The sequence below is a fragment of the Netta rufina genome (assembly GCF_964035555.1).
Source record: "Netta rufina genome assembly, chromosome: 1".
In the NCBI taxonomy this organism is placed as follows: domain Eukaryota; kingdom Metazoa; phylum Chordata; class Aves; order Anseriformes; family Anatidae; genus Netta; species Netta rufina.
Window position 1 is genome coordinate 616,681 of NC_140123.1, and position 26,535 is coordinate 643,215.

The following is a 26,535-nucleotide window of genomic DNA, read 5'->3' on the forward strand; positions in this document are numbered from 1 at the left end:
CGGTGATTCTCCTGCCGTGGGAGGTCACCCACCCAAAAACGTGGAGGTGCCACCGCCGGGGCTGAGCACGCCACTGCCACGGCCCCCAGGGATCTGGGCACCGGGGGACAGATCAGCACAGTGTGTGCCACCAGTCACGTTATTTAAAAGCACCTTTGAGGAAAGCTCCAGGAAAGGCACGGCAGTCACCAGCGTGCCCTGTGTCACAGGATGGGCACGGGGAGGGCAGGGTCCCCTGGGCTGGTGGGCTGAGAACGGGAGCGGTGCCACCCCCGCCAGCCTGAATCCTTCATCGCTGCCTCGGGGGTAAGAACAAGCAGGAACAACCCTCCCCATTTCGTAACCGGATTCTTTTTTTTTAAAAAAAAATAAAAAAATCCCCAAAGCGTGCAAGGAGTAGAGCTAACTGTGATTCTTCTTCGTCCCACCAGACTCTTTCCAGGGGTTAGTAAAGATGCTGATGGCTCAGTGAAGAAAGGTACATTCATTAGTTTCCCGTGCTGGAAAGTCGGAAAATTTGTGTATGTATTTTTAGTCTAGAAAAAGGGCAGAGGGTAGAACAAAAAATGTATATATATAATCAAAAAGAACCAAACCGGGGTATTTCCAGAGGGACTGATCCTCCGAGGACAGAGACGAGCGATCACTGAACCTGCGCCCAAAAAGCCAGGCTGCATCTGGGAAAGGCCAGTCGGGGGTGGGAGGGAGAGAGAAAAGTGATTTACAGGGACATCATCACTGGCAGCCAGCAACATCCCCAGCTCGCCCGGGGAGGAAGCACTCTGCATCTCTCCTGATGCTGGTTTTGGACACTGACAAAGCCCTTGGGGAAGGCAGCAGGGACCTGCCGGGTTCCAGCCCTGCAGACCAGCGCCGCGGCCCCGCTCCGCTTACTGGGCTGACTGGGACAGCAAGCACTCACCACGCACACACCTTGCTCCAGGTGTCTGCAGCAAGGAACAGAGGAGCAGGGGATTAAAATCTGAGCCCAGGGCTCACGCCTTGTCAAGCTCCCGTCCCTGGGAGCGTGCTTCAGTTGTTGCTCAGGGATTTCTTCGGAACACCCCTGCCTCACCAACACCCCGCTCGCACCTTTCCACGTGCTGAGCAGCCCAGCGTGGTCTCTAACTGCAGCTGGTGACTGAAGACAAAGGCTGCTGGGGCACCATTGCTTTAAGCTCATGCACACACAAGCCCAAACTCTGTGCCCCGTGCCTGCTGAGCCCCAGGGACGTGTCAGCACCGCGTCCCTCCTGCCTGCTGCGTCCTGCAGGTACCCGGGCTCTGGGTTCTCTGTCTCACCCCCTGCTGCCCTCCGACCAGCCCCGAGACCTGTCTGTCCTTCCCCCGCCTGCCCAGTTAAACAGGCCTGGCTCTGATGAAGCCCTGGCCAGAAAGTCACCTGAATCAGGCGTAACTAAAAAGGCTGCTACACTAACGCAGTCAGCGCTGCTCTCCTCCCAGCTGCAGCTCAGAAAGCTTTGCTCCTGCCAAGAGCTGCTGCCTGCGTCACTGCGCCCGCTGGTGCAGAGCAGTGGTCAGAGCGTCTGGAGCCGCTTCCCATTCTCTTATGCAACAGCTAGAGATAGAAAACTGTACTTGGAAAATGCATTTCTGAGAGAAGCTAGGCCACGTGTGAATCTGGGTCAGTTGAACATGGGAACCAGAGTCAGGGCTGATTCACAAACCTTTTCCAGAGAGGGAGACAGCCTCCACGTAACGCAAGAGCTCAGCAATTGAGAGTGCCAGGCACACGGTGACTCAGGTTCAGCCCCTTCAGATACCGAGCTCCTCAGAGCAGGCTCTCCCTCTCCCAATCCCCATTCCTTTCTGCAGGAGCTGATGCACTTTGCATGTGAACAGGCACTGACAAAGAGGGAAGGAATATTCACCCTGGCGACTACACCCCTACACAGGAGATGGGCACTGGGGTTTCAGCCTTTGCTCCCGTATATATTTAACAATTTATTAAAGATGGGCAGGAGCACCACGGCAGGCTGCTCCTTCCTGCTCAGAATGGCAAGAGGTGCAAAGCTCGCATGAGGAGGAGGTGCTCCCAGTCCTTTTCTATCCTGAACAAGTGCTTTAAGTGAGGGAAAACGCACTTCAGTTGCCTCTCACTTCTGTGAGTAGCCCATAGCTTTGTTTCTTGTAAATGCTTCCGTTCAGTGAGTTGAACAGAACAGCACAGATAAGATTAAATGATGAAAAGTAACATCTACGAATTACTAGCTCTGCTGGAATCAACAGGCTGCAAGCAACGAGTGGTGATCTGGCACTTATGGACATTCCCAACCCTCTGCAGCTAATATTTTCTCTTTGATCCTTAAAAAAACAACTTGGATACCTCAGTTCCTCCTAATGCATTTGAACTACTTGTAGCAGCTCCACCTCTCCACACGATCTACGTACATTGTATGGACATGGGAGACACGATCTCTTCGTCCAGGTCATCCACGTCATCAGTCATGATGAAGTGCGAGGGGTTCGGGCGCGGGGTGCCCATCCAGCTCTGATCGATGTTCAGGGCTGAGGCCAGCGTGTGGATGCCGGGGTTGTTGACGATCTGGAAGCCACAGAGCAGCTCTATCTGCTGCCAGCGATGCAGGCGCTCCCGCAGCGCCGCTGTCACCTCACTCAGGGCTTGTCTGAAAGCAAGGGTCAAAGAGGGGAAATGTAGAAATTGAAGGGAAAGCACAAAACATTGCCTGAAAGAGGGAGCCTGGCGGTTCAGCTTTGTGTCCTAATGCTTGAGACATTTTTCGTTCCACATCTGAGAACAGAGCAGTAACCTTTAGAGCAGTAACAACTGGGATTGCCAGGGATAATCACCTGAATGCTGCAGCCTCCCAGCTCCTTAGGAAAGCCATTTTGGTGGGATTTTCATTGCTCTGCACAACTATGATTTCAATTTTACACACATAAAACATAATTGATGAAAAGAAGCGAGCCCAACCCCATCTAAATAAGGTCAGCAGACCCAAAAGGCGAGCCAAATGAGACCAAGAGCACCTGCACAGCCCGCAGTACGCTCGTGTTTAAATACAAGAGAGGGTAAAGAGGAAGACAGAAATAAAGGAAGACGTGAAGTAGATACTCACTTTGCAGTTAAGATTTTATGATCGACATCGTCTAGAGATGAGCTGTGAGCAACATGAAACGTTCCAAACAGGGTGTTTCGCTTCTTTTTAATTTTTTCAGCCTGGAACATTAACAGAAAAAAGGTCACAGGAAGAAGATGACCTTATGTTTCCTCCAGGACGAGAACATCCTGGATGGGCTGAGACAGAAATAGTCCTGCAGCTGTTAGCACACGTGTAAATAGTGTGAATTTTCTTTTCACTGAGGGATGTTCAGTAAATGCTTCCTAACGCAGTGGATGAGGGAGCAAGTAAGCAGGCTGCAGGTTTCATGCTCCTCCCTGGCCTTTCTGATTTCAGAGGGCATCAAACCAGCTACTCCATGTCTCTTGCTTGGTCTTTCTCACGAGAGAACTATGAAAGAAATAATATTAATGCCCTAGGGTGGTTGTGTTTTGTTGTTGTGTTTTTTTAACCTTCCCTTCGTCACTGTGCATATTCACAACTGAAGTCTCCCCACACAGATCTTTGGCTCACAGCATCCAGTGGCATTAACTGGAGACTCACAGAAGACAAACCAAGGGCACGGCCGCGACATCTGACACAAGAGAAGCAAACCCCCTGAAATGTTAAGATGTTCATAATGAAAACACGTTTAAGGCAGACAACTTTTCACGAGCTGTCAGTTCTGGCTGCAGTGAACGTCCACAGAGACAAACGCGTGCTCCAACAGCTTCCCTGCTGCTCCCCGCTTTTTAGTTGGCACAGACATTTCTTCACCGGGAACAAGAAATGATGATTCATCACTACAGTTTGCATGCACGTTATAAATTTTGTTTCCCATGCCTCTAAAACATTATCTGTAAAGGTACAAAACTGTCTGCTTACTGACTGCACCACGCACAGCCCACAGCTAATGCTGCACCCACACGGGACTTCAGCCTGCTGAGTGCTGCGGGGCTGAGGGGCATGGCCCCAGCCCGTGCCTGCAGCAGTGAGGGGCAATTGCTACTCACTGCTTTTAGTTGCCTGCTGCACTTTAAAAAGGCAAAACTAAGGCACTAGATATGATGAAGTCAAGAGCCACAGCTGTGTAACTGCATCGTGTCTTTCACCTGAACAATTTATGGGACTACAGGACCTCACACTGATTTGTTTAGCACTGCTGTGCACTAAGGCTTCTGGCATGTCGTGACACAGCAGATGAATGCAGAAGTGGCTCGCTGAAAGGAAACGGGAGGAAGATGCAGAAGAACACACTTTTACACAAGTTTCATTTCCCATTTCTTCCGGCACCGCGCGGGGAAGACCTCGGACAAGGACACTGAAACTCTCACCCCTTCCTTGGCCACCAGGAGCTGCTTCTCCGCGTTCTGTTTCTTGATGTTGTAGTACTGGACCTCCACCTCGTGGGTCAGCTGGAGCCACTTCTGCAGGGCCTCGGGCGCAGCCCAGCTGCAGTGAGACTCCAGCTCCTTCTCGGCGTTCTTCAGCGCCATCCGCACCTGGGGAGAGGCAGACGGGCAGCGCTGGAGGGCCGGGGACAGCCGCAGCGCGCCGCCGGGGACCCACCGGGCAACTGCTGGGGGCGAGCACAGGGCTTTTGATGCACCAGAAAAAAGAAAAAAACAAAAGAAAAGACCCCACGCAACTTAATCTTACTCGTGACAGGAGCTGAAGTCAATAGGAGCGGTGGCATCCCGGTACTGTGAGCAGGTGGCACGGGGGAGTGCGAGGTGGGCAGCCACCCAGCGCTCCGCTTGGATGACCAGAGCAGCCCACAGTGCTGTCCTTTCATCTCAAAGGTGATTTTTTTTTTTTTTTAAGGTTTCTCTCAAAAACCTCCAGCAGCTGCAGTGCTGCTTTGCCTCCCCGCTGCAGCGCTGAGCACGTCCTGCTCTGCCCATCTGTTCGGGCAGCTCCTCTGACTCACAGTGGCACGGACAGTAAATCCTCCAGAGCTGACAGCACGACACACAAGTTAGTTAAAAGGGAACTAGGCTTTAGGTAAGGATATTCAGAGTGCTTATCTCCAGCCTCTAGAAATCTCTGCTGCCTGCCTTCAGATCTGCTAAACCCACAAATTCTCCTCCTCCCGAAGCAAAACTGCTGACAACACCGCGCAGGCAACTGCCTCCTTTCACTGCAGCTACTGAGCCAAACAGAGGGAGCTTGTCAAAAGACAACTTTCGCACTGGAGCAAGATGACAAAAATATTTAGACACTAAACATGTGCTACTTGGTCAGAAAAAGAAATGCCACGTCTGGAATCAGCAGCTCCTGCAGCTTTCCTGGGGACTCTCCTTCCCTCGCAGCTCGTCTCCTGCACACACTTATCTTGCTGGGGATCAGGGCGATTACAAAATTAGAAGGAAGTGGGTGATCAGCAGGTTGAAGACACCAAAACTGATATACAAGCACTTAGTGCATGAAGAATTAGCGCGTCTCTTTTATTACACGTGGTGTGGAGGGACTTCACTACCGCTAAGCCCTGCTCACTTGTTCCACATCGGGACGGTGCCCGCAGCTCAGCCCTGCTGCGCCCCTCGACCACGGCACCTGGAAGCCCAGGAGGGGTGCACGTGGCTGGAGCTGTACCACGGCCTTGCTGCTGACAGAGCTCCAGCCCTGAGCACGCTCGGGTGCTCTCACTGCCACGGCAAGCGGCACCCCGCCAACAAAAAGCACCTGCTGGCAGCGTGTGGCCTGGGGTCCAGCCACAAGACAGCGTGCCATCGTGGGGCAAGGGCTGGGGAGCTCTGCAGATGGCCCAGGGAGCTCTGCAGATAACCCATTTCCTCTTTCTGGTCTCTGGGGCCTTGACCTAATGCGCACACGGTCAGTGGGACCTTCAATGCCTGTTCCCCGTGGCTCTGTTCACACCTGCCTTTAGCTAGCAAGGTGCCAGTGCCTTTTCATTTTCGAACTAAAGATGTGCATTTTTTATTTTTTGCTCAAACTTGAATCTTTTCCATTAACACGTTGTTTAGCACAGTTACTTTTCTCCAAATCCAGCACAAGCACAACTGCTGGCAAGCCAAAAGCACCACATCACACTTAAATGCTTTCATCTCATACTTTATGCTGAAGTACATTTGCAGAATTCATCTAGAAGTAGCCAGGGGGCACCACAGAGGAGGTGAGCTACATATAACGTCAGTTTTGGGTAAGATTTAGTCTTGTTGAACATAACATGGCCTGAGTCATTCCAAAGTTTCAAATCCAGCATCACAGACCCCAGGACAGCCTGGTTTTTCCCCTTGGATGTCAGCTGCACCACGTGCTTCCCCCAGTCCATGCAGAACCCTGATCATGATCAGTAAGTGCATGGGGGACAAGAAATCTGCCCCTACAGATCTGGGGCAGAGGTGTGCTCAAAACACTTCCAAGGTTCTTAGGAATTATGGAAGAGGGAAGCAGTGCAGAGCAACAGCCAAGGAAAAGTGGTTGGAATGAGCCCTGGTACAGCAGAGCTCACAACACGAAGGCTGACATGGCTGCAGAGGGGAATCCGTGCAGACTGTGCGTATTCTCCTGGGGAGATTTCTAAGATCTCAATATGACCACTAAGAGCAGCTTAGAAAGCAACAAATGCCTTCTGAATCTGAGGTCAGGGCCCATGGTTTGGGTGGAGTATGACATAGTGAGGAGAGGATCGGCGTCAACAATCTGGTACACACACGAGAGCCCAGTCCCTGAAATCTCCTGGTTTTTAATCTCAGATGCTGGGCTCCAGCAGGAATACTGGTTTAGTGGTAAGAATCAACTGGTGCAAACGAGGGTCCTGTTCTAATATTCACTGGGACCCAAGATCTTAAAACCAGATGAGTTTAGGGTCAGTGGGAGTGACTGGTTAAGTGTATTTGTGGTCTCGAGTTCATTGGGGTGGTGATTGTGTTACAGCCACACAGTGGGGTCAGGTGGATAAAACCGATACTCACCCTTGCAATGCATCCCTCACGAAGGCCTCTAAGAAACAACAGAGTGGTTAAGTCATCTCTGGCTTTTCAGATATCTTAACAAATGTAAAGTGGAGGGGGAAAGTGGAATGGATGGCGCTCTGCCTTCTCCAAAGGTCATAGCAGCTTGGGCACAAGGGCTATGAGGTACGAGAGCAGGGCTGCATGGCCTCACTGAATGGCCCAGAAGGGCTGAATTGCTGGCTACACGAGTACAGGTGCCCAAATGCATGCTCTGACATGGAGCTCGATGAATTTGTGGGGAGGCTGTATGACAAGTTAGGAGGAATGAGACCAAGAGAGCAAAGCTTCTCACAGGAGTCTGTGGGTGTCTGAACAGCTCTTATTCCAATAAGAGAGGAAGAGGGAAGGGAACTGGCTGACTGCTGGCTATTTGCACACTTCAGCTACATTGCCCCACGGTTCCCTGGCTACCTGTTGACCCAGGAGAGATGCTCTTCCCTTGCCAGTGGGAAACTCTGGATTCCTGTTTCGTTTTCTTCCCCACCCTCCATGGTGGCAGAACACAGCCAGGCTGGAAGGGCACGCTGATGGCCTTGGAACAGCCAAGGCACTTGCTTGGCCCGTGCCATTCTGTCAAATTTCAGTTTAAACTGTTCCATGAATTAAGGTCAGATAAGAATTTTCTCTCGGGTGAAATAGGAAGTAGAAATTGGATTTGTGTTTTGGACTTTCTTTGTAGGTTCGGGCAACAGATTTTGAGGTAAAATCCCCAGATGTTGTTTCCTTGCTCTCTGTTGCTGCAGGCAGGTGCCATCAGCAATGTCCCTGATTTCCATCACTTCCCTGTGGCTTATAGGAATCAAGGCTTTTAGATGTAGGATTGGGAATCCTTTTTCTGACCTATGACAAGTTATTTTCACAGTATCACACGTGTTCCATCTGTGTGTATTTCTGGACCAAACACATTTCATTGTTTCCAGCAGCATTACACACAATATTCTCTCTAGGCCTGTGTTTAAATCTGCAGCTTGGGAATACATTTTCCTGTCAGTCTAGATTTAAAACTAATGTTTTTGCGAATTGCATATGACCTCTAACCTATACAGATTCTAATCTAGCGTTACATTTCCTTGGAAGAAAATTTCCTTTGTACACCTCTGTGACACAAGAAAACACAGTAAGAACTCATTCTGCATTCTTCCTAAAACCCCAAATAAATACAAAAGAGAAAAAGAAAGAGTTTCTGGTTTGGAGTTGGGGCTAGCAGTCACCAGAGGGGCGCAGCTAGAGGCCAAGTTCAATGCCTCTCCTTTTGGAAGGTGTGCTGGGATGACGTGACAGCAGCACGTCCCCTGAGACAGCACCTCTGCTGTCCCTGCCACCCAACAGCAAGCAGCGCTGTAATTCCTTATGGGGGATGTGTATGTGAAGTGGTGAAAAAAATGCACGGATCTTTTCCTCCACAAAGGGGAGTGGAAAAGCAAAAAGTGTCGGAAGCAGAACATCACTGGATTCCTCAGAAGGAAGAAGCAGAGTGAGGAGCTGCCTACTGCTCTCGTTGGCGTGTCTAAGTGTCCCCGTGCCCCCTTGCTAAGTGCCCCACCATGCCCCCTTACCTGCTCCAGCTCCTGCTCAGCGTATTTCTGCCTGCTCAGCTCGTTCTCTGTGCCCTCCCGCAGCTCTCGGAGCCGGTGTGCCTCCTGCTTGGCGATGCTGATCTCATCCTGCAGCTTCTTCTCCAGGTGCACCTTTTCCACCTCCACAGAGCGATGTTCCTCTTGTGCCTTCTGCAGTCTGCAAAGAGAGAGTCCGAGAGCCCAGTGCTGTGCACACCGGGCTGTCCTGCACCACCGTGCGCCTGCTGGCCAGCCACAGCCCCGAGCAGCCCCAATCCTGTTCGCTCTACGCTGATGTGAACAGAGATCGTATCTGAAAACTCAAGGAGAAAATTCACCGTGCCTGAGAAGAAATTAAGTTGCCAACTCTGGATTTTCACCTTTACTTCATTTTTTAAATGCTCACTACTTCCATTTGAAGTTTCAGTGTTTTTACAAAAATTCTGCCTTTAATTAAAAATAAAAAAAAAAAAAGAGAAAAAAGCAGGAGGGGAAGGTAGGCCTGAGTGGGTATGAATGCACAGATGGGACATCTCCATATTCCACTTGCAAAAGTGTTCAAATTTAGACAAGTCTTAATCTTGCCTGGAAGTGATTATTTTTCCTCCTGACAGGATGAAATCGTCAGGGATTACGTACGGCAACAGAAAGTGATAACAGATTACCTGCACCCCTTCAGTCTCAGCCCGCTGCGGGCCGTGACACTGCGGTCACTGCGACTTGTTTCAAGGTTTCTGTTGTCCTCACTTTACAGGAGCTGCACTATCCTAGCCCAATTTCATATCCCTATCCTAGCCCAATTTCATATCCTTATCCTAGCACAATTTCTATCATCAGGAATGCAGCTGTCCTGACAAGAGGCAGTGACGTCCCTTGTCACTGCCACCCAAACAACCTCCACGTGCTAGCAGCAGGGAAGCGTTTGAGTCGCCATCCCTGGAGGTCTCCAAAAGACACGTGGCTGTGGCACTTAGGGACATGGTGTGGTGGCAGGCCTGGCAGTGCCAGGTTAACGGTTGGACTTGATGGTCTTAGAGGTCTTTTCCAACCTCAAGGATTCTGTGATCTGCTCCCCACTCAAGCCAGTCCTTTCCACACACACCTCCTGCCCTGCTTCTACTGAACCCTCCATAAAATGAAAAGAAAAACTCCCTGAAAGCCACAAACGAAATCATCTTAGCCAGCAGTAAGCATTCCGTAACGCCAAGATCTTCTCCCACTCCAGATCCTCAACGTCCAAACTGGAGAGCAAGGCAAGGGGGCGATGCGCTGAGCAGCAGAGCGGAGGGGACAGCGAGGTTGGGTGTCTGGGGACAGCGAGGCAGCGCCGGCTGAGTAAGCAGGGCTCTGGGGAGCGGGGTCCTGGCGCACCACGAGTGGTGCAAGGAGGGACAAATACGGCCCAGGAGCGGTGCAGAGTGGTGGCTCAGGCTCTCGGCAGTGACCGACTGCTGCCTGCAGCTCGTGGTCCCAGGCGTGCTCCTGCTGCTCAGGCTCCTCCTTGGCATACAGGCAGCAACTCAGAACAAATCTGGATGGGCTGGACTCTCAGCAGCCACGATGTTGGCTCTCTTCTTGGAAAGGGTTTATCTTCAATTTACAGCTCTGTTGAGAAACTCAAATGTTTTTCTTCACAATTTGAAGAGGTTTTGCCAAGACATTCCAAGTTTTCAGATAAACCCACGCTCTCTGCCCTGTGCATCACTGCTAAAGCTCTTCCACACCAGGGCTGTGAGAATCCCAAACCTCCAAAACATCTCTGTTTAAAGGAGAAATTTCCCTATGCTATTACGCAGAATTCTTCCCTGGGAATTTTATCCTTAACATAATTTTCCAAGGCACACTAATACTCTGTTATCCCTTACTTCTGTTTATTTCCCAGCAGCAGAGTGTCTATTTTCTTATGCTGGTTATGGACAAAACCACACTTTGTGTGTTCCATCTGGATGTCTGTGCAGAGCATCTGATTCAGCCACCCTAGGTCCTGTGCACCGAGCTCCAGGACACAGCAAGGTGCCAGCAGAGCTGCACCTGTGACAGGGGCACGGAACCGAGGCGCACCGGGGGCTTCACAGTTTGGGAGCACGGTCATCAGGAGGACGTGCTAAGACCTGAACTTTTCTGTTTTGATGGGTCACTCAGCTGGAGGATGTTCTCAAAAGGTATTTTGAACATGAACAGAAAATGGCCCTTCATATATACATTCCTTGAGAACATACCGGGGTTGTCAGTCAGGTAGCAGTGCCAGCAGTCAGTACAGGGCTGAAGAAGGCATCGTTCACCCTCCAGAGGTTCCAGCTGGATATCCACGAGCTAGAAGAGGTTAGTTCAAGCAGAACTTCCTAACTTCTACCCAGGTCCACGGGAAGGCTCCTCCTGGTAGTTTTTGCCACTTTTACAGCAGCTGAGCTCCACAGCTGAACCTTCCCAGGAAGCTAGGCTGGAGAAGTGAAGGCATATCCACCTCTGCAGGAGAATTCCTTCAGTGTTGTGCCAAGAGGATGCCAAGGGCCTGGAATCCACCTCCCACTCCCTGAGCTCCAGCCCAGTGCCTCTGCAGAGCACAGCCCCTCGCACACACCCTGCAGAACCACCACAGGGTGTGCTGGGGTAAGAGTCGAGCTATGCTGAGCACACATGGTGCTGTGCTTCCCTGCCTGGCTTTGTGAATTAGTTAAGCTTCCCGGGCCCATCTCCTTCTTTAACAGATGCCCTCCAAGCAGGGCCCAAGGCTCCCACATAGCGTGGTCACACCGACAGGCACCACCACCTCGGGCAGCTGCTGCAGGAGCTGGACACCAAGGAGGAATTCCTGTGTCCTGGCTGCAGAAAAAAAAATAAATCTTTTTCTCTGGGATATTTGCAGCCTGTAATGTAAAATTATGCAAAGCTTTGTGAAACGAGCCGTGGATTAGAACCAGCTCCTCAGCAGATGGAGAGGAAATGCAGCTTCTTCTCTCTTCAAGTCAAAGAGAAAAGAGGTCACGTATCTGCACCACTGACACGTAGCAGTCTGTCGAGTTTCCTCTCTCCATATAGACACCAACTGATGCAATTTTGGCAGTGACAGGCTTTCAAGCATCCCTCACACATGGACATTTCCTAGGAGGCTGTCAGAAGCAGGTAGGTAAGAAAGCGTGCTGTGGTCCCGTGTGTGCATCGCACTGTTTCTGAAGCCTCAGCTGTTTGTGAAAGTCTCCACTGGGGATCTGCATCTTTAGGATCCTGGCATTTGTCCCGGTCACCTGCAGCGCTGCCCCCACGTAACTGGGGCTGGCTCCGCTCTCAGAGACGTCACTGGGAACGTAGCTGTCAGCTTGCACAGCAGCCAAATTAAGGTTTATCCTTCAATGTTACGTTTAAAATTAGTAAAAAGGAGAGCTGAAGTTTACCGTGCTCTGCTCCTTGCTAAATCGACCCGTAACAAAATCTTACTGCCAGAAAACCCCTCTGGTTCGTCAGCAGCAGCCTCGCATGCTCTTCCCCCCTACAAAACCCCTGCACACAGGGAGCCTGCTTTGTCAGCCCATTCTCTGCTGAGCAGCTTTACTGGAACCACTGTCATAATTTCAGTGACTACAGATCACATTCCTCAGGCTACGGTATTTTGCCTAAGTGCCTACAGTTCACCCACTCACACTTAATACCCCCCCACATGTGTTTTTTTTCATTCTTCCAGGGTTAGGTGTTACTGGGCAGGCAGGGAAGCACTGACAGCTACACACAGCCCAAAGAAGAATCCAAGAGAGGATGTGCAATTCCCCTCCTGACTGCTTCCACCCTATCAGTACGCTTCCTGATGGCCAAAACCCGGAGTGAAACAAGCTGGATGACAAGTTCTACGTGAACTGGATGACTTTACTTGCCTTTCAGAGGCTCTTTTTCCCTTTTAGGTGCAGGTTTACACCGTAATTTTCAGTGCAGAGGGGAAGTCCTGATGTATTTTCAACAGGAGTCGGACTGTGAGTAGAAACCACCAGACATGTCACTGCTGCTATACACTGAACTGTGGTGAGTGTGTAGGAGGTACCTGTTCAGAATTAGAGACTGCAGCAGAACTGTGAGTGGCAAAGCACTGTCAGGCCCCGAAGGAGTGCTCAAGTCGGTTGTCCTCAGTTTGATGTTTTACACCTTAAAGCACCGAACCTCCAAGGGGAAGGAGAGCTCCCATGTGCCAGCAACAACAAAGCCGTACGGAGTCAAGATCTCCTCGACACTCAGAAATGATTTTTTAGAGCCAGCAATCAGGGCAGAACAGGAACTAACACACAGGCAGACAACGTGAAAACAAGACAGAAAGGAAATGAAACTGCTCGTTAGCAGCCTCCGGGTGAGCACACACAGCGTGCTCGGCTCCATGTCACCATGCCCTCGGCTGCACCTCCCAGCAGCGTGCCAGGAGTCACTTTGCTCAAGTGGCTTCACCGCACAGATTCAGGACCCCGGTGACGCCAGGAAGTTCTTACCACTCAAGGCTTCACATGGCACACCATAAGAGCCCTAGCTTAACTCAGTTAACACTTAACTAACCTCAAAAAAGCAGGTCAAGTGAGCATGAACACATCTTCATATGCAAAAATCGTCTTGTTTGAAATCTAAACGAGGAATAACTTTGCAGGAAAGGTCACCAGCTGAATGCTCCAGCTGGGCACACGCAGAGAGCTTACCTTTCTTGAAGGTCATGGAGAGACTGCTCAGCTCTGTGAAGCCCCTCAAGGTCTTTCATCATCTTCTTCATGTGCTCCTTCGAGTAGCGGTTCTGGATATAGGCAAACCAGCAGCCACCCACTCCGATGACAATAGACACCACCAGCATGAAGTCTTTCAGGTGGTTGTGACGAGTTACTGAAAGAGAAGCAGAGACACCGCTGAATTCAAAGACAGCAGAAATGATTAACTCCGACATTTTTTGCTTGCATGGTAGCTGGGTGTGAGACCTGAAGGTGGTGTCGGGAGGAACTGTGACCCAGGTGCCACAACAAAAGGAAAATCTGAGCTCCATCAATACTTAGAAATACAAGAACCGTGTCAATATTTATCCAATTTGAGCGGGGAAGCAAAAAAAAAAGTCTGAAAGATGAAATTCAAAATTTTGTAACATGTCTGGCATTCCATAATATGTGATAGCTCCTGCGAACCATCAGAACAGCTGTTTTTAGGGTAATACCATACTGATACCATAGAGCACAGAGGCATATGAGGTAAGAAAGCAACTCTTGAAAAAATATGACTGTGATCCCAGAGAAGAGGGAGATCCAGTTTCAAATCGTCAGTTTCCAGCAGAATTACAACTCGGTGTCGAACCCCTCCTTTTCCAACACTTAGCAGAACAGTTACTTTAAAGTGTGGATACTCGAGAGAATGGAAGTAAGCAACTGTTTTCTTAGGTGCTGAAAAAAAACAACCACCAAAACCATGTTTGAAGTAGGTTTTTTTTTGTTTGTTTTTTTTTTTTTACTGTTTAGCAAATCTCAAACAAGGATGTACCAAGGAAGCTAAAGATGAGGATGATCAGCTCAGTGAAGCCAGCCGTGATTCCCTGTCCAGCTGCTACCCCAGTTAGAGCAACCCTAATTTCTTAACCCTAATTTCTTCCTGTTACTGGTACAGCAGTTTTTATCCTAGCTTTGATATCCAGACTGACATGTCTCAGGGCAGCCACACATGGGCTCAGCCGCTCCATACAACACTCCAAGCACCAGCAGCCCAACTCGGCTTCTCAGCACAGGTTCCTCTAAAACTCCCTGAAGACCCAGAGGTTTTGACATCAGCATTCCTGCAGATGTAGAGCAGGAAGGTGAGCGTGAGTGAGGGTTTATGTGAGAGCAAACCATGCCAGCCCCGACACTCTGCTCGCCAAATCCCTCAGCTTTGTTTTCAGGTAAGAAGACACCTTGAGTACTTTCTCACAACCTGAGCAGGACCGAGACGACTGCGGTCTCTCACTGCAAGTTTCCCCCAAAACCTTTCCATCTCAACTGGCGTTTTAGAGACTGGTGAGACTTGTTGGTCTCACTAAATTTGAGGTGGATCTCTACCAAAAAGATGTTGACATAGTTTGAAGTAACATGAACATGTTACTGCCTTCCCGAGTATTTCAAATGTAGAGCAGAAAGGCCTCCAGGGCCTCAAATTCATCTTTGCTACCTTCAAATACAATTAGCAAACATTTTTTGAAAGAAAAAAAAAATCCTCCCTCAAAATGACAAAGCAAATTTAGGGCTTTCACTTCCCTTCCTTTTAATTTGTGCAAGCATTTAAAAGCTTTCCTAATGCCTGGGTGTAAGCATCATCCCTGCAGAGCGCAGGGAGAGCCGTCTCACTGGCCTCCAGTCCACATCGGGGTTTATCTCGTTACAGCCACCGTGATCTCTGAAAGATCACATCGAGTCTCCCATTGGTGTACTGAAATATGGCAGAACCCCCAAACGGGCAGTAAGACAAAAACTATGCAGAGGCAGAGCAGTTCCTTCAAATGGGAAGGATGAGTATGTGACTGCTCTGTTTCTGAGCAGTAAATTCATACATTCATTTCTCAGAGATGCTCCCTGCTCCACTCAGACAGCATTTGTGTTCTCCGTAATTTTGTGAGGAATCCAAAGAGAGGCAACAGAGAAAGGCATAAGAATCTGTTCTCTTTTTCCCAGGAAACTCAAAAAACGGTAAATTTGTAAGAGAAGCAGAGACTTCATCCGATAAGAAGAGGTCTAAATACATCTCTCAGGCTGCTGAGAAATAATTTGTGTCACGTCTCCTGTCAAAACCTTTCATAAAAAGTTTTTTTATATAAAAATGACTTGTCATTTAGAGCGATGAGGAATCTCATACCTGAGGCAAGAACAATATTTATTGTACCCCAGAATCTCTTTACGCCCTAGTGAAATCAGGTACTGGTACAGATGTTTGCTCTAACTCACGCCTACGTGGCTCCCAGTAAGCCTCTATTTTAGGTCAAGACACACGATCCAGAAACAACAGGGCATGGAAGAGACAAAGAAAACAAACACTGCAGGTATGCAGGAGACGATGAAAAAGCAGCAGAGGAGGATGTTGAGAGCTTTAACTGGGAGAAAAACACAGCTGGGTCTGACAGACCTCAGGCTGGGGCGGGGATGGAGTACACCCAGAGCCCCACGCGTCTCCGTAAGTGATGTGCCTGTGATTTGGTAGCACAGAGAGGATGGTCGTGGGGACTGGAGGAATACCAAGCACAGAAGGCACGTTAGGCCAACGTTTTCCTTTTCCCATCCTGGAGCTGTGATGTAAATGATGCAGGGATTCTTCCACATTTTGGTTGCAAGCCACAGACAAAGAATTCCAGGAGCATGAGGAATACAAACACACACAAACATGCACCAAGCACCGGGCCGAGATGAGTCACTGCCAGTCTCAGGCCGTAGATCAGCCTCGTGTGAAGGCAGGCACAGCCCCGGGCTGAGGAATAAGCCTGGGCTGGAGAGGACAGCCACGGGGTGCAGGCAGGTGGGGGGCTCAGAAAAGGCCTGGACCCCAGGGAGCTCCAGGAGCAACATGCCAAACCGTGCCACCACGTGGCGTTCTGGGGTCTGCTGGGTCTGGCATCTCTACAGGACAGCACTCCACCTGAGTTCTTGTCCATGCAGGCTGAAATAGGAAGGAAAGGCCACGACCACCTGAAGCTAGGTTCAAAGCAGAGATAGAAAAATAGCTATTTGTCAGTAGTAAATATTAAATCTGCTGTAAGGAAAAAAAGCCTGGTATTCGACCTCGTCTTTCTGATCTGATTTATTTTTTAAGCAGAGAACTACTGACACGTGCCTGAAGCAGGAAAGATGAGGCTTTTAACAAGGGGTTTTCCCACCAGCAGCAGATGACAGACACATATGCCCTGACTCCTCTCTGACCGCTTCATAAGGGATTCGTTACATGGACCTAATTACCAGTGACAGAGGGCAGGGACCCGTTACTGCTCTCCCTGCATCCAAGTGCTGGAGCCCGACCCTGCTCCTGGTGTCACCACCTATCCCCCGGCCCCCTCCAGGCACAGCCTCTCCGTGGGGCCTCTGCAGCTCCCCGTCTGCTGAGCGAAACTGGCCTCAAAGTGTGCTGGTGTAACGGGGTCATCCTCACCCGCAGAGACCATTTCTGGAGTTACTCACATGGGCTGCTGGCATCTGCGGCTGGTAGGAACTGCTCAGGCTGAGAGAAAGCCAGAAATGAGGAGTGCACACCAGCCAGCATGAGGGACATGTGTAAAGGACGGTACCCTGGGTTGACAGAAATACCCGGGTGTGACACAATGCATATTCTGCATGTAAACACGGAGATTTCTGGGGCAGATGGATCGCCTGAAGAGCACAGGACAATAGTGCAAACATGACACGAAAATTGTTAATTTAACTTATTTCTGTAAGTGCATTTTAAGAGTAAGAGGAAAAGATGCACCCAAAACCAGCTTGCAAGCTCAGGCCATTGCCTTGGTGGTACCGCTACGGACAGAGGAGGCACCAGAAACGGGCAGAGTTTCTGCAAGCAGTAAGGGCACTGGCTCGGGATACAAACTGGCCTCCCCCACTCTATCTGATAGGTGTTGTCCAGTTAACATATGATGGTCATACAAACCCTGGGTGATGCAGCACATCCAACTGTGTTTTTACTAAAAAGTGAAGCCGTGACTGGAGATGCTGCCCTGGAGAGAAATGCGAAAGCCGAGGGAGCCCCGGTCCGCAGGCTGGCGATACAAAGGGTGTCCCAGCTGGAGCACTGGCTCTCAGGTATCGCCGACCAGAGCCCCCAGCTGAAACAGATGGATACCTGAGAGCATTCCCCTCTACAGACCTCCTGATCTGTCCTCAGCGGGTGTTTTTCTTTCTGGGTGTGGGCTGATGAAGGAAAGTGCTTGCACTTTCCTGGAAACTGGCGCTTGCGAGCAGTCGTGTTCCCAGCCTGCTGCACGTGAGACACGAACCACTTAGGAATTTCCAGTGAAGGAAATTTAAGCTTCCACCTCGATCCTGTCTCTGCAAGAGGCTTGGGGCAAACTCAGCTCATCACCCCAGCTCGGCTGCAGCAGCAGGAGCTCATTGAATTACGGTACCTGCACTGCTCAGGTCATCTCTGTGTAACCTTACACCGCTTTGCTCCACTTTGTTCTTCCTGACCAACTGTTCAGGCTGCATTCAACTTCAGCGTGGTGACGAGCAGCATGTGAGGCTGAAGCTGGACTGACGGCCGTGGGCACGAAGCAGCAGCAGGTGATGCAGCGCTGATGCCCCTGTGGAAGCCCAGGGGCACAGACACAGATCATGGACACAACGACACATCTCAGCTTGTGCTGCTTGCTTTTTTCCTTTTTACTGCTCTCATTGTAGCCTGCTATACTTGAAGCTAAGGAAAAATCACCTCCCATTTGTCAGAAGATTAACAGAATTTCAGCAGAAACGGATTAAATAAAAATCTTGGCTTAGCAATACCGGTACAGCTCATGGAGACGTGTATAACCCCCTGCCTTAGGACAATTTTTTAAGTAACAGTGAAATTTCCCTCTGGAATGCAATGGTTAATCTATTGCTGGAAAGCATCAGTGCCACCTGTCACTTGAAGTGCTTAATCGATGAAGAGCAATGCCTGGTAGCTATTGCTCTGCCCAGCCCACCAGCACCTGACTGCAGTACTGATAGCTTTAATTTGCTTAAACACACAAACACCACATGGGTCTCTGTAGGTGCATAAATGGAAGAAAGAAGAGGAATAATGTCCTCGTTCCAACTGAACCATTCAAAGGAACCGTGGGACGTGGCCGTGCCAGCAGCCCTGCACCCAGCTGATGTGGGTGTAGTGGGTTTACGTGGCAAGGTTTTGGTAGCAGGGAGCCATAGGGGTGGTTTCTGTGAGAAAGATCTAGAAGCTGCCCCATGTTTGGGAAGGGCCCCATTGTTTTCCAGATCCGAGCCAATAAGCGATGTTGTTTTGCGCCTCTGTGAGAGCATATTTAAGACAGGGAAAAAAAACGCTGCGCCACACAGCAGCCGGGAGAGTGAGAGGAGCGAGGAACAGCCTTGCGCCAAGGTCAGTGTAGAAGGAGGGGGAGAGGTGCTCCAGGCGCCGGAGCAGAAGTCCCCTGCGGCCTGTGGTGAGGACCATGGTGAAGCAGGATGTCCCCCTGCAGCCCATGGAGTACCACGGTGGAGCAGGGTTCCACGCTGCAGCCCGTGGAGGAGACCACGGTGGAGCAGGTGGCCCTGCACCGATGGAGGCTGCCGCCTGTGGAAGACCCCTGCCGGAGCAGATTCTGGGCCGGACCTGTAGCCCGTGGAGAGGAGCCCACGCAGGAGCAGGTGACCTGGCAGGAGCTGCTGCCCGTAGGGGAGCCAGGTTGGAGCAGTTTTCTCCTGAGGGATGGACCCCGTGGTACGGACCCATATCTGGAGCAGTTCTGAAAGAGCTGCTGCCTGTGGGAAGCCCACGCCGGATCAGTTCATCAAGGACTGCATCCCGTGGGTGGGACCCCACAGCACAGGGGACGAGAGTGACCGAGAAGGAGCGGCAGAGAAGAAGTGCTGTAGACTGACCATAACCCCCATTCCCCGTTCCCCTGCGCCGCTCGGGGGGAGGAGGTGGAAGAGGGTGGATGGGGGGAAGGTGCTTTTGTTTTTTTTTTTCCTTTGTTTTCTCACTTCTCTCGCTTGTTAGTTGTAGGCAATAAATCTTACTATCTCCTTATGCCGAGTCTGTTTTGCCCGTTACAATAATTATTGCGTGATTCTCTCGTCCTTATCTCAATCCTTGAGCCCTTTTCACATATTTTCTCCCCATTCCTCTTTGAGGAGGGGGAGTGAGAGAGCGGCTGTGGTGGAGCTCGGCTGCCCACTCGAGCGGAACCACGACAGTGGGTCATGGACAAGGCTGCTCTGGGAGCCCCCCGGGGCGGCCAGGAGGCCATCCAAGCACCTTCCCCCCTTCTGTGTCACCTAGTGCATCACCTAACGTGCCACAGAAGAGTCCAGTCATTCTCTGAAAACACTCACTTCTAAATTCAACGCTAAAGAAATAAACAAGACTCGCATTGGCCCCGCTTCCCATTCCGGATGGATTATCACAACATCCTCTTCCTAAGAAGCAGCTCCTGGCAAGTTGCTGCACATGCATCACTTCAGATCCCTCTTATTTCGTGTCGTGAGAAGACTGCCTGGGTGACTCGTTCAGATGACTTGCTCTCTGCCCTCCCACAATACCCAAGCTCTCCTCTCCTTTGCAGGTTTCCCCCCGTTCCCACTGCCGGTTTTGCCCAGTGCTGCAGCTCTGCTGCCTTCACAGCCAGGCAGCTCCAGCCTGCCTTAGCCCGGGGTGCTGGGTGCAGCCCCGTGAGACACCGACCAAACCCAGCCCCGACCAAACCCAGCCCCGCTGACTCACAGCCTCCTCCTGCTGCCAAAGCCACACCACGCAGCCGCCTGGCAAGCATCCTTCCTCTCTGGTGGCTTCCACTGAAGACAAGCGTTAAGGAAACAATAGGGAAAACTCAGCTTGGATGTAAAAGTTGCCTTTTTGCTTCCTGCAGCCCTGCAAGAATGCAGGTTCACCAGAACTGAAGTCCTCATTCCTGGGAAGAAGTGTGTGGGTAACGACGAGCACTGCGAGCAGGGCCGGGGCCACCAGCTGGGATGGGCATCCCGGCCACTGCCTCTGAGTGGTTCAAAGAATGGTAAATAAAAACCCAAATCATCTGAAACTTGATTACTTTACCCCAGTTTGTGCACTCTCCTCCTCTGTGACAGATCCAAGCCGTGCTTGGATTCAGCCCATCGCCCCACAGACCAGACAGGCTGCAGCTTCCACATGGGCTTCAGGAGGGGGAGAAAGGACAGAAGTACAGCTGTTACATTTTGTACTGACGCTCACAAAAAACAGCGTTTACCACAAACTGCCAATTATTTTTCCACAAATGGAGTTCTCAGTACCATTAACCTACTCAAAAATGAAGAGCATAAAGCATATTCACTAGCTATTGTTGCAACTAAGTGGGGTTTCCCCGACAAGCACTTCACCAAGTCCCTTTCCAGAACGCACACTGGTTTGCTGTGCACAATGCCACCCCCTGCCACCAAACCACACCAAACACACAAACCCACCCATATTCCCCAAATTGCTAGCAGAAGTGCCTGGAATTTAGCAAATGAACGATTATAGCTTCCAAACAGCTTAAGCTGCATTTTAGTAAAACCCTTGGAGGGGCTCTGTCGGGGTCCGCTGGAATCGCTGCCGCGGGGGCTGGCGGCTCACCAGGGGGACGGGACGGCTGCACACGCTGTTTCCTTCCAAGTGCCAACACAGCAGGAGAAGATGCATTCAGAATCGCAGTGCCACGTCTATCTACTTCACTACAACCTCACCAGCCTCCAAAAGTGTGCACCTGGCTGCTCTCAGCCACAGCTACGTGAACCACAAGACTGCCTCACCAGCACTCAGCTCACACACACTGCTGCAGCCCCACGAAATGCCCAAGGTGCTGGGATCACGCTTGGTTTGATCAAACTGCTCCAAATCAGGTATTCCGTGCCAGAACACCTTCTGCTTTCTTCCCTTCTAACAACTCTGCTTTGCAAAGGCATTAACCACCCCAGAGGAACGTGACTTATCCCAGCACAGAGCTGCCCGCCCTGCCCGCAGTTTCTGCAGCCGGTTTCTGCGCGCAGACAGACCCCAGGCTGCGGTGCACAGCGCTGGGAAAGGCACAGGGAGGTGGTGTGCTCCTTCTCCAAAGACCTATGCCAAACAGAAGAGGTGGCGTTTTTCATGTTTAACATCACCCCTGGTTCCTGCACAAGGCGCATGGATGGGTTCCTTCGGCCGTGGCTGGCAGCCTCGTCCCATGCACCCGCCAGGCTTGGCGCCCGTGGGCACCAGTGAGGTGTCCCTGCAGCACAGGATCACCCCTGAACGCTCCATTTTCTTCTTTTTATCTCACCATAGCAGGACTTTCTGCTGTCCCAGCTATTTAGCCTGTCTAACGCCCCGTGGCAGAAGCTGACCGCGTAGCGAGTGTCTCGAGCAGCTTTCAGAGCTGAACCTCAGCTGCCAGACAGCGCCAAGAGCACCACGGGTACAAACACTGCAGGGTGAGCAAACGGCACTGGAGACACCAGTTTCCGTGCTTTTTTTCTTTTTATTTGTGGGAGGCAAGGAGGAAGCACAGACACCGTTTTGCCAAAGCCCACTGCAGGCATGCAGGTGACTGCAGGATGATCAGACGCTGCGTTGGGTTTGCAGCGCTGCCGTGTTTTAAAGAAAAAAGCTTAGCTTCTTACCTTGCTACTTTAAAGAAGCAAGGTAAGAAGCTAAGCAATAGTAAAAGCGTAAGAGTAACCTGAATTTTTTTGAACCAGAGACCCACCATGAATGACAAAAATTCAAAGCCTCAATTTTTAAACTGAAAGTTTCCCAATGTTTTGCTTTGGGAATAAAACCCAGCTGGATTATTGGAAAAACAGCAATTTTAAAGCAACTTACATTAGCACTGATTAAACAAAAGAAATCTACATTCCACACCAGTTATTTATAGTGAAATTGAAGTATCAGAAAACATGGGAATTACTAATTTTTTGGTTCCTCTGTGGGAACTAATCAGATCCACGATGCAGCCTGCCACGTGCAGGAGCAGATGTTTTCAGACAACACAGAAAAGAAGAAAAGCTCAGGCTGCAGCTGCTTGAGGGACAACAGCATAAAACCAAGTACAGAACACACACCTCCTTTAAAAACCAAGCTACCAGTCTTCTGCATTTCCCTGAAGGCACTTGGCATTCGTGTCTCTGTCTGTACCAAGACTGGGACTTTCCTCCAGTACTGGAACACTTCTGTTTGCTAGTGGGCTCACACCAGAATCGGGTAAAGAACCTTACACCTTTGAAAGATTTGCTGATTTTGAGGACAATGGGATGTCTGAACACCAAGCACACCCCCTGGGTTTTTAGCTTCCTAGCTATTGTTAAAAAAAGCCACAGCTTATTTAGCAGGTGCTTGTCACATGGACAGACAGCTCCACTGACGGACAGCACTGACTTGTGAGCAGAAAAGTCACTTACAAAGTGTCCTAATGGGACAAAGCTGCTTGTCTGCATAGGTGCAGGAAATCCAAACACAATCCATTTAACTGTAAATATTTAAAGAGGATGGTAAATCTCACAGCGATAAATCAATCTGCTATTTGGTTAAGAAATTCTATTGCTTTAAACAAATAATGTTTAAGCGGGTCTCGAAGTACTTGTCAAATATTCTTCTAATCACAACAAACAGAAACAAATCAGCCACACGAAGCTCTACCAATGGACACCTGGCTTTGTCCACCCCCGAGTGGACACCAAAGAAATAAACACTTACTGAAAAAAAAAAAAAAAAGTAAGTTCATCCAGAAACCTGCAACAAGTGCCACGTCCTGTTCGGGTGCCCATTGTCCGATCCAAAATCACACCACGGTGCTGCCTTGGGCAAGGTGAGGAGACAAACAGCTGAGTCTGTTACTTGAGAGTTAAGAATAAAAATCTACATTCACTACTCACAAAGAAAACCCTATGGTTTTACATTTCACTGCTTGCTTCCTTAAATTCTCCTCTCCTGTTTCACCCGAAGTTGTGATATTTGGTCCTGGATGCATTTCTGAACTAAGGAACAGGAAAACAAAGGAACACAGACACAGACTCGATCAGTTCATCTCGCTTGGTTTGTAATTTCACCACACTCCTGTGCGATGGATTAATTACAGAGCTGTAGCCCTGCAAGCGAGCAGACCTCTTTGAAGAGAGGAATCATACGTCTGGAGTCTGGCATAGAAAATGAGCCTTCGTGAGACCACAGGAGTCTGCTGATCAGCAAGCAAATTGGCCAGGCGCGCATCAGCTAACTGGTGCTGGCTGAAGCCTCTGCTCCAAACTACAGGAGACATCAGAGAAGTTTTTAGCCTCAGGACGAGGAAGTCTTCCCGACTTTATGGGGCAGAATGAGAAACAGTGCCCTGGCACTTGGGCTGGAATCCCCCCTGGCAGTGCGATGTCTGGATTTGTGAGTCTGAAGGAAGCAGCCGTGGCACTCCAAGCTGGGCTGGGTGTATTTATTACTTCCTATGCATTGCAGGTACAAGAGCTGCTTTGGGAGAGAAGAAAAACCCTTAAGGTCCTGTACCCGTGAGCCACATCCTGCTGCTGGGAGCTTCCCTTGCAGCGGCAAGGAGCAGAGGAGACCACCTTCACCGACCAAACAAAAAGAACAAGAACTGGAACACACCTGAAACCACTGAATCTACTGCTGAGCCAGAAGAGCAGCTTCTGCAGCTTAAAAGGTCGCGGAGTACTTCCTGAATTACTGCTGATCGCTGATGGCTGCTGAGAACTGCTGCCTTGCAATCAATTTCTCAAGAAATTAGTTTTAGATAAGTGAGTTCTCACCATAATAAACCAGAGACAAATCCATTCAATTAGCTACCAACTAGCAAATATTGCTGTCTAAAAAGCGTTAAATCCCTACATCAGCTAAAAGCTTAAAGGATTCACATACCTGATAGGTACTGTATTGGGTTTACATGCAAGATTTTGGTTGTGGGGGGCTGCAGGGTGGCCTCTGTCCAGCAGAGAGCCCAGCAGCTGCCCTGTGTCAGGTAAGGGCCAGGTTCAGCTGACTCCAAAGGGACCTGCTGCTGCCCAGAGCCAGGCCAGTAAGAGATGTTGTTTGTGCCTCTGGGAGAGCAGATTGAAGAAAGGGAAAACCAAAACTGCTGCACAACAGCAGCTGGAGAGAGGAGAGAGAAGCAGCCCTGCAGCCCCTAAGGTCAGTGCAGCAGCAGGGCAGGAGGTGCTCCATCAACCAGAGCACAAGTTCCCCTGCGGCCTGTGGAGAGGCCCCTGGTGGAGCAGGCTGTCCCCCTGCACCCATGGGTCCCACACGGAGCAGATCTCCACGCTGCAGCCCCCCCATGGGTGGAGGAGCCCCCAGTGGAGCAGGAGGATGGGGTCTGGGGGGAGCTGCCGCCCACCTGTGGGGACCCCGTGCTGGAGCAGTTTGGGACTGGGGGATGGACCCCGTGGGACGGAGCCGTGTGGGAGCAGTTCTTGAAGCCCCTGAAGGATCAGTTTGGGAAGGACGGCATCCATGGGAGGGACCCCACGGGGAGCAGGGGCACAGAGGGACCGTGAGGGGTGGCGGGGATGAAGCCTCAGGGACTGACCGCAGCCCCCATTGCCCGTTCCCCTGCACTGCTTGGGGGGAGGAGGTGGAAGAGGTGGATGGGGGGAAGGTGCTGGAGTTTGTTTTTTGTTCGTTCCTCCCTGCTCTATCTTGTTAGCAATAAATTTTGTTAATCTCCCTGTTCTGAGTCTGTTTTGCCCATGACAATAACAGTTGAGTGATCTCCCTGTCCTTATCTCAGCCGTTGAGCCCTTTCCATCACATTTTCTCCCTTTTTTTTTTTGAGGGGTGGGAGTGAGCGAGTGGGGGGGGAGTGAGGGAGTGACCCTGCTCCAACACCGACCTGAAGCACTCCAAGTGCCGCTCACCACGCACTGCAACCTGCGTGACCGGAGGCTGGTGTTACAGTGCCACGGCGGCACGCAGCAGTACCTCTAACAGAGAGCAGCCATTGACCTGGAATCACTGAGAGCAATTTACTCTGCCATTTCCAGAGCATCTTGCAACTGCCTGGCAGGTTCCTGCTCCGAGCCCTGCTGCTGCCAGCAGGAACAAAGCAAGGGCAGAGCTGGGGCTGCCCCGTGCTAACCAAGAGGCCTGCGACTGAGAAAGGAAACCGTCCCCGAGGCAGCACGTGTTTTGTAATGACTGCGAGCGAACACGGCTGGCTGTGTAACCTACACGGCTCATTCAGTCGGCTCCTGTCTCCTCCAAGCCTCATAAATTTCACCCAGTTTACTCCAGGCAGCCGATTTGCCCAGGATTTGCCTTGCTGCGCCGCCTCTCGGGAGCCTGGACACGGACTGAAGACAAGAAGTGACAGCACTGGCTGCACCAAGGGCTGGACTTTGGAAGCACCTTATCACTTCTCACCGGCCAAAAAAAATCAATTTCTCTGTGAGGTCGTTAGCGTGTCCACGTTGTGCAGAGCCAAGGTTCATCCTGCCTGCTACTGCCGACTCTCTGGTGCAGCCATCCTCGCTGGCACTGCCAACAGTGGGCAGTAGCAGACGCTTAAAAAACCACAGAAATAACAGAGGAAGTGGTATTTCTGATGGTGTGTATTTCCAGCTGCCAGCAACTGAAACCATGGCAGTTCCTGAGCCAGAATTTGCATCCAGACTATTGTATTTGCATTGTATTTGTATTGTATTGTATTGTATTTGGTGAGAAAGAACCCCTTTGTATTCATTTTTGAAAGCCCCTCACACAGGGGGTACAAGATGACTAAAAGGGAAAGATAAGCACTTTGCAGGAGGGCTCAGGACGTGTGCAGTCCATACAGGCTGCCTTAAAAACCCATCACATCTGCGTGATGCCAAGCAAAACAGGCCCCTGATCAAGCAAGGCTTCAGTTTACCTCACAAAAGCATCAAAAGCTAAAGAGGAAAACATGAATAAGTGGGAAAGACACAAGAAGTACATTTAATAAAGAGACGGCAGACATGAGGCAGACAGAACGAATGCAAAAGGAGCACCCCAAGCTGTGCTGAGATAAACATCAGAGTGCTCCTAGATCATCAACAGAAGCCTGTAATCAGCATCAAAAGAACTCAGTCCCTTGCTCTCATTCATCCTAAACACTGCTGTTCTGCTGGTTTGGAGGAGCTCTGCAGCCAGGACCCGGACAGCCTGCACTTGCACCTGAAGGCAGCTGCTCTGTAAGGATGCAGGTGGCTCCCATCCACAGATGTTAACACATAGCTGCAAACCCCACCGCTGGGCCACAGGGCCAGCACTGCAATTAAGGGAAAGGATGGA

General features: G+C 50.5%; 1 protein-coding gene across 3 annotated transcripts in view; it reads right to left on the reverse strand.

Moving 5' to 3' along the window:
• STIM1 (stromal interaction molecule 1) overlaps positions 1-26,535 on the reverse strand; it is an 84,905-nt gene that overhangs the window by 12,956 nt on the left and 45,414 nt on the right. For all 3 annotated transcript variants that reach the window (XM_084293925.1, XM_084293924.1, XM_084293926.1), the window contains exons 6-10: positions 13,287-13,464; positions 8,620-8,797; positions 4,418-4,585; positions 3,102-3,202; positions 2,413-2,648 (exon numbers count right to left, since the gene is read on the reverse strand). In XM_084293925.1, coding sequence (XP_084150051.1) covers positions 2,413-2,648; positions 3,102-3,202; positions 4,418-4,585; positions 8,620-8,797; positions 13,287-13,464 — 861 coding nt within the window. The remainder of the gene's footprint in view (positions 1-2,412; positions 2,649-3,101; positions 3,203-4,417; positions 4,586-8,619; positions 8,798-13,286; positions 13,465-26,535) is intronic.